General features: G+C 34.3%; 1 protein-coding gene across 1 annotated transcript; it reads right to left on the bottom strand.

Annotated features, from left to right (window-relative positions):
- Positions 1–1,672: 1,672 nt before the first annotated feature.
- On the bottom strand, positions 1,673–5,433 carry LOC117111745 (cGMP-specific 3',5'-cyclic phosphodiesterase-like). Its single transcript, XM_033254741.1, has 3 exons — positions 4,986–5,433; positions 4,588–4,728; positions 1,673–2,060 (listed from the first exon to the last, which is right to left on the bottom strand). The coding sequence occupies exons 1-3, from the start codon at positions 5,034–5,036 to the stop codon at positions 1,938–1,940; spliced, it is 315 nt and encodes a 104-aa protein (XP_033110632.1). The 5' UTR covers positions 5,037–5,433; the 3' UTR covers positions 1,673–1,937.
- Between the last annotated feature and the right edge of the window lie 2,635 nt (positions 5,434–8,068).

Raw genomic sequence — 8,068 nt, 5'->3', positions numbered from 1 at the left:
TTTGTGTCTACTGCCCCCGTTAGGGGCGTAGGACACAATGTCATGATGTAGCAATTAAAGATGGCGGAAAGGGTAATCCGGTTTAGGCATGATGGGTACTATTTGATCTCACTGTCAAATAATCAAAGAGTATCACCACAAGAACAAATTGAGAAAAAAATAATAAAAAGATTTCAAAATTGTTCAGAATGGTCATTTCTATTTATTCAATAATGATTATGAATGTTTGAATTCTAATAATTATAATAAACTGTTACTTTCAACACCATGCCATGGTGTGCCCTTAGAAGTGTCAATAATTGCTGACCTACAACCAATTCTATATGAGTGGTGGTATTGGTATTATTTTATGTCTCCTCAATCAATTGGATCAACCCATCTAACAGGACACACTGCACATACTACTGTCTGACACCTTGCAATCCAGAAAATTTCCTTTTGTTAGCAGTGGATGTAGTGAGTGTATCTTCTAATCTCCTACAATCCAAATTTTTGTTTTATACATTTTCTCATTCTGTTTCATACTGTATACAACGAAGATATCAAACAGCATGTCCTGAGCTTTGTTTAAAATCCCTGATAAGTCTACGTGTAGAATTGCCTATAATTCAACTCATATTTTGTTCATTTCATTTTCCGATTGCATTCTTTTATTCAATCCAGAGACACTACTATAATTAAAATATTATGCCTCAATACCTTTTCAGCCTGTGTGTACATTCCTACAATTTCCACTGTAAACTTGTCCAGTATTTGTTAAGTGTAGTATATTTTTCCACTCATAAATTGAGCTTTATTAGCTTCAGTCTCATACCTGCTTATAAGAAGCTATGGGTAGTCGTGCATTGCTGTGTTACCGCATTATTTATAATATGAAATTGTGCTTTTAAACGTTCTTGTTAAAATTTAGAAACAATGGGTAGGACAGACAAAACAAGTCAAACTTTAGTTAATTGATTTTCATATGTATTTGATGTGTTTTGTGATGTTAATGTGTTGATACTTAAGTAAATGTTTTTATGTATTTTGTTTCCACGTTTCGGAGGTTTAAAAAAAAAAATTGAAAAAAGATGTTTTTAAATTATGGGCATGTCATTACTGGGCATCTACAGACTACACAAATCAATGGTGATGTTCGTAGTCTATGAGTGAACAAAACAATCCGAAGAGGCTTTGTCTCTTTAAAGGTAGACCACCGGTGGTCTGGTGGCTCCACTACGGGCGTGACAACGTGCACCAGTGTTGTTGAGACAAACACAGTTGACTAAAGACATGATGTAGGCCTTCACCGTGTTTGATCCCCCTCATCATCACCCAAAAGAGAGGCCATGTCCCAGGTTCAATTAAATTTAATTAGTCTTTAAAATGTTGACAAAAGCTTTAATTAACATTTAGTCTGAAAAATTGTAATTATTATATTAGTATAAAAAAAAAAAAACGTTTCAATAAAATGAAAATTTCTTTGTGTTAGCATACTCTACCCAAGCGGAAAATAAAATAGATTTCAAAGCATGTTCAGAGAGTATGAGTTAATTACTTTTACCTCCATGCTTTTACAATTTAAGCAACAATACTAAAAATACAAATTATGAATGTTAATTTTTTAGTAGAGATAGTAAATTGAAAACCAGGTTTAGGAAGTTATATTCTTTCTAGGAAAGTTTCAGTGGATTTTGTCTATACTGAACAACACAACACTAAGAACACAACATTGAAAGGTGATAATTATGTCACTTGGGTAGAGTATTTGAATGCATTGTGAGAGAAACAATAGAAATCACATTTTGTAATCGCCATAATAGAAATCTGAACTGTACAGATTTTTGTGGCCACCAGCAAACGACTATGCATACATAATGTATGAAAGCAATCATTAAGTAATTAGGTATTTAGAAAACAATCTAGAAGTTACAGTGAGTTAAAAATAATATTAAACTTTAGTCAGTTTTAAATGAATAGGCTAATGAAGTGCTAAAGAATCCTACCTGCTGTTCATGTAATATCTGCAGAGGCTTCTGTGGTCTGACTGATGGAGATATCTCAAATAGACTGTGAAGTCCCTAGTACATAAGGCATGCATGAAGTGCATACAAATTAATAAAACTTTCCCACAGGAAGTCACACATGCCCAAATCAAAATAAATTTGAATATTTCTTAAAATGATATGATATTAGTAGTTTTGTTGCCAGCCATTATTAATATAATGGGGGACAAGGCAGGAGCATGGCATAGGAAGGAAAATGTTAGGAAGTAAGAAAATATAATTAGCCAAGGATCATATCCTCAATAGAGGCAGATCCAGGATTTTAAGCAAGGGGGTTCAATTTTTTCCTTGAAGTACCCAAAAGAAAGGGGAGTCCGGGACCTTCCTCCGTGAAAATTTTCATTCCTAGATGGCCGGAAAAGATTTTTCAAAACTACTGAAGGTCCTTTGACTTTTAATTTCTTCAAAATTCAAGGTTTTCCCCTCTTCCAAAAAAGATCATGTGATTTTATCTCTTACACAGTAAGTAGCCCTATGTGTGTAAACATATAGAGAAAAAGAAAATAGACGATATATTATTTTATTTCAAAGATCCCAATAAAGAGACCTTGCTGAATCAAATGGCTTAGAATTTAGTCCCTGGTTATGATAAACAATGGTCGAACCAAAACAACGTTTTTAATTTTATTTAATTGAAGGCTAATTAAGCTAACGTTAGCCTGTCCGATCTGCCTACCTAGTCCTAGGTGGTTTCAGCATGCCTTTTGTAGGTCCATGCAGTACCGTACAGTGGCGGATCATGCAGGAATTCAAAACTGAAGGGCACACAATGGAGGGTCTACCACCATAGTTGGGGGCTGGGGTAAGAAAACTTATGATTGTGGCACCTCTAAATGGCTGGAAATGGCAATCTCAGATTTAAATTTGGATATAAAATAGGCGGCCTCCCTTGTTATGCAGGCCTGTAACTACAGAAAGTAAATGGGTGAAAGTTTAGAATGTGTACAGTATGTTCAATTTTCCATCCAATGCTCCAGCGTACTGTATATCTAGTGACCACCTTTTTAAAAAATTCAAATTTTTCATTTTCATTATTAAATCAAATAGATTTTGTTATTTGTTATATATACAGCGCATTTCTTTTAGGTTTTGAAACACCTTGTTTTCCCAGGTCATTGGGTCCACAGACTTGTGTTACTGCCTTATTCACGCACTAGCAAGCAACCTCACCAATACCCATTTATACTAATGTCAATAAAGTGCATTGCTCAAGGAAACAAGCGAAATACAGCCAAAACGTTCCCGCTGTACAAAATCACTTCCAGATTATGTAGACAAATGAAAAGCCAGCTAAGAAAATGTGTGGCAATTAAGCCATCCCACTAATTAATTTTTCTGTATCTAGGGGATGTGTTCACATCCACCAGTACACAATACAACACAATACAACAAAATGCAAGTACCTGAAGGCAGTTGTCATAACTACACAACTATACCTTTCAATTATGCCTAATGAGTCTCACCTGAATTAACCATTCATGTATTCCTCAAATGAAAGCTAATTCACAATGCTAACATATTAATCATACTGTTTATCTAAGATGCTTTAAAAAAAAACAGACTTGCTAAATCACTTCACTAAAATATTAATCACAAACAGGCTTCCATTAAATATTTATACTGAATGACATTGACACATAATATTATCATGATGAATAAAAAGTATAGCTGCTGTATAAATTTAAAAACAATACAATGATGATGATTCAAAGAAAAAACATTTTTCTCAAGCTTTCATTAAATGGTGACAGCCTGCAAAGTCCACCCTCCATGGATGACATCTAGAGATGTTCCCTCACCATTTGTAATATATTGTAATTTTTTTTTTTTTTTTGGTAGAATGTGCCATGATAATTGCCAATTTTTATAAAAATAAAGGTAATCTGCATAAATCCATGCATGCAAATAAGGTTTATAAACACATTGATTTGCATAATCTTGCTAAAATTAGCCAACTCTCATGCACTAAATTGAGGGACCATTTTCCATAAAAATTCATTAAATCAATTTACAAATCCCTTGTTACAATAATATTAAGCAAGTATGTGTATTGAGGATGGAATTTCTAGTAGTCAATTACTAACTTATAATGTACTACTTGCTATTATTTGTGGTCACTGGAGATGATACACAACTCAGTTCCTTGGGCAGTATTCAAGCCTTTCAGATTTGCTGGCAATTATGTGGTAATATCGCTAACTAGGTATTATGCAAATATTAGCCACTCTTTATACGAAAAGGTTGGGTACTACTATGGTCTCACATTCAGATGCTCATAGTAAACTAAAAAAAGCATGTTCTTTATCACTGTTTTGGCAACATTACAATAGCAGCTAGACCTATTACTAGGCCTGGTACCATAGGGGTTTATTAACTGGCTGTGTTATGTACAGTACGTACAATATTTTAATGTTCTTTGTATTGCATTCCAAGAGGCTTTAAGTCACCAATTATATTGTGAACGTGAAAAATGTCTTTATCCTACAGTATGCCTATTTTTATGGAAGGATATCCAAACAGTTATATTACTAAACATACTCACTGAGGTTTCATGACTTTGTAGTATGAATACCATGCAACGTTCACACCTTATTAACTCCATTGCCTCCACCATTATCTGGTTTACCATCTTCTGCAGGTCCATCTGTTCTTCAAAAATACCTTTAGCAAGTTGGAGCATCATCTGAAACATGAAATTCAAATTATATTTAAACTATTAGTAAACATATCTTAATACCCATCTCCATAACATTCATTGTCACAGTGTATATACCTTAACTACCATTTCTTAAAATACGGGAACAAATTCATATGGTGTTAAATTAAATAGCCTTATTTTTGCTTTAATTTGAAATGCTTGTATTGCAAATGAATTGAATGGCTTTAACTGATTTATAAATTAAATGTTTGATCATAAAATCATTAAAGTGTGAATTTTACCTGATTTCGTTTATATTCATTGATTGACATTTCGAACAGCTGAGCATTCATGATTCCTATCCCACAGAAGGTGAGGTAATTCCTGAAAACCTAATCAGATAAGAAATAAAATCTAATTTATCATACATCTTAATTTTTACAATCATCGAGTGGAGTTGCGACACACAATTAACAATTAGTCCTAATTTTATATAATTCTTGGACGAATTTAAATGGCATGCCTATCCACTCTTATGCAGCGGTCTGCAGGGTCCCAATCCCTATCTAGTACCCTGACCCAAAAGAGCTTTGTTGATACATAACGGTATAATGTGTCTCTGACATCGACTGTAGGACATATATCTAGTGACTGATTAAAGGTGGCCCCGTCAGGCCAGACCCCCCAAATTATAAAAAAAAATGAAGAAAAAAGAAAATTATATTCAAATTCCAAGTCTGTGAGTGCTATTTCTACCTCAGCCTCAAACATGTTGGGGCTGAGGTGGTGTAGACCCTCCATCTGTGAATGTTCCTCCCTGGGGCCCCTTTATTTCAAATTCCTAGATCTGCCACTGATATAATTTATTTTGTCGTTAAAAACATTAAGAATAAAATGACAAACATAATAAAAAAAACGAGCAAACCTAAAATCCCACAATGGAAATTTGGCGACTGGGGGGCCAAAAAGTTCCCCCAGTCTCAGAAAGCCAAAGGACCTCCGGCCCTAGCGTTACAGCAATGCTTCCTTAAAGCATTTGAATTCAAAAACTGTGTGGGGTGACAATTACTACTACAGCACGGAAGAGCTAAAGCGTGGACGATTTTAAATACTTTGATGGAAAAATTTTATGTTAAGTGTGGTTCAAGGAACATTAACAGTGCTGTGTTTTGTCACCGATCATTTTTCAGTATACTGCCCTTGCGTAGTACTCTATTCTGTGGTAGTGGGATTTTTCTGTAAAATGGAATGAAGGTTGTGAAATTTTGCTCATGTTTTTGCTCAATACTCATGTTCTTATCAGTTGCCTATTATTAATCCAGAGGCTAGTAAATATGCTCCATTCACAATAATGGGTATACAGTATAAATGAAAACAATGGTTTCTTCCAACATAACTGGCATTACAGCCTGTATACTTTAATTTATATACCACATGCACAGAGACAGGGTCCTTAACAGTTAACAGATTTTTTATTTTAAATGAACAGAATACTAACTTATATTCAGAGTTGCAAACTTGCTTAAAGAGCAATCAAATCTTACAGAAAACAATAAATAGAATAAAAAATACCTAAATATGGCAGGTTAAAGAAAAATGTTGTGGGTGTTGCATCTGCATTGCCTCTGTTATCAACTTTACTCATGGGGACAAATAGACAATCGATATTAAATTCAAAATTAATTTGTCAATGATGTGGAGAGGAAATATATTTTTCTTAAAGAATTGAGAATTGGTAACTTTAAAAAAAAATCATCTTATTATTAATATTATTTTTATTATTATTTATTGTTAATTATTATTATCTTCGCCAGAAGATATGCAGTGGCGGCGCCAGCGGGGGGGCTTAAGCCCCCATCGGTCTGGTCAAGCCGCCCAATCGGCCAAAGCTCGTCGGGCAGTCAGACCAGAAAACAAACAAAAAAGGGCCTAGTTTTCCCATCCCAACCATTTCCAGCCATCCAGAAGTCACAATTTTTTTTTTTTTTTTTAAATCTCGTTTTGGGAGGAGGGGACTCCCCCTCCCATACCCACCCCCGGCTCCGGCCTTCGGTCTTCAGGTAAGGCTGCGTGCTATAGTTACACCCATAAATACTCAGCCCCCACCCAAGTCGACATCTTAGCCCACCCATAAATTATATCCTAGAGCCAACACTGGATATATGTTTTCAGCCGTGTAAGTTTCGGCTGTCCCGAGGCAAAACAACGTAACTGACTTTTTTGACGATTTTGAGATAATATCATTTGTTTATTTATTTTATTTTATTTATTTCCAGGCAAGACAATACAGTACAATAGATAAGAGAAACAAATGACAAAAAAAAAACAAAAAGCCTGAGGATTACCTAAAAGCGAACTTAATCACTATCTAAGGCTCTCCAAATCATTAAAAAGACAAACATTAAAATCTGAAAAATTCACAAATTTGGGAGTATACTAAACACGTCTGAATTACCTGTGAAACTTTCAGTTCTCAATAATGAGTCGTTTCGGAGACAAAACTTAAAACCCAGTGATTTTCCGTGGCAAAACAACGTAACTACAAGATTACGCGGCAAAACAACGTATCTGCAATGAAGATACTGTGTTTTGCCACAGAATGCTATTCAAAAATGGCATAGAGCCGATGGAGTTTGGCAAGGCAAAATCAAATGGTTATTTGTGTTTTTATATCACCAATGATGAAATGATTAAATTTTGGTAACGGTCCGAAGTAGGCTGTGGATATAAGGACCATTTAAAAGGAAAATGTCCTAGACCAGATATTTAAAAAACTAATCAACTGATTTGAATGAAACTTTCGTAAAAGTTAACCAAGTCACAGCTGCGAAGAAATTCTTTAAAGTTGAACACGATCCAAATTCAGGTGTGAATTTGAGGGCCATTTAAAGTGCAAGGTCCCAGACCTAAATATCTCTAAAAACTTATCAATGAATCTAAATGACACTTTCCAGAATAGTTTGTTATGTTTCAATTTTTATTTTATTTTATTTTTATTTTATTGAACTTTATTTAATGAAGGTAGCCCTTACAGCTGAAAAGCCCTCAACAGATTTCCACGAAACAAAACAAACACATACAAAAAAAATATTGGTGTGGATATGATGACCAATTAAATAATATGTTTACCGTATACCATAGGCAGATACAATAGGCTGTACAGTATGATTAATGTACAAATTAGTGCAATTACAGTAAATGTGTACAGCATTATATTACAAATATCACTTTTTTGAGAACTGATTGGGAGTATCTTTAATGCATCCTTATATTTAAACATGTGATACTAAAAACCAAAACTGTACCCCATTCCCCATATTCTTATTAAATTTGACTATTCGCATAATATTTCCATTTCAACACCAAAACTTGGCATGTATTTGTT

Source organism: Anneissia japonica, unplaced genomic scaffold, assembly GCF_011630105.1.
Source record: "Anneissia japonica isolate Jap-2015-1 unplaced genomic scaffold, ASM1163010v1 scaffold310726_len10651_cov342_single, whole genome shotgun sequence".
Taxonomy (NCBI): Eukaryota; Metazoa; Echinodermata; class Crinoidea; order Comatulida; family Comatulidae; genus Anneissia; species Anneissia japonica.
Note: the sequence above shows the minus strand (reverse complement) of the source record. Positions and strands in the feature narration are given on the sequence as shown.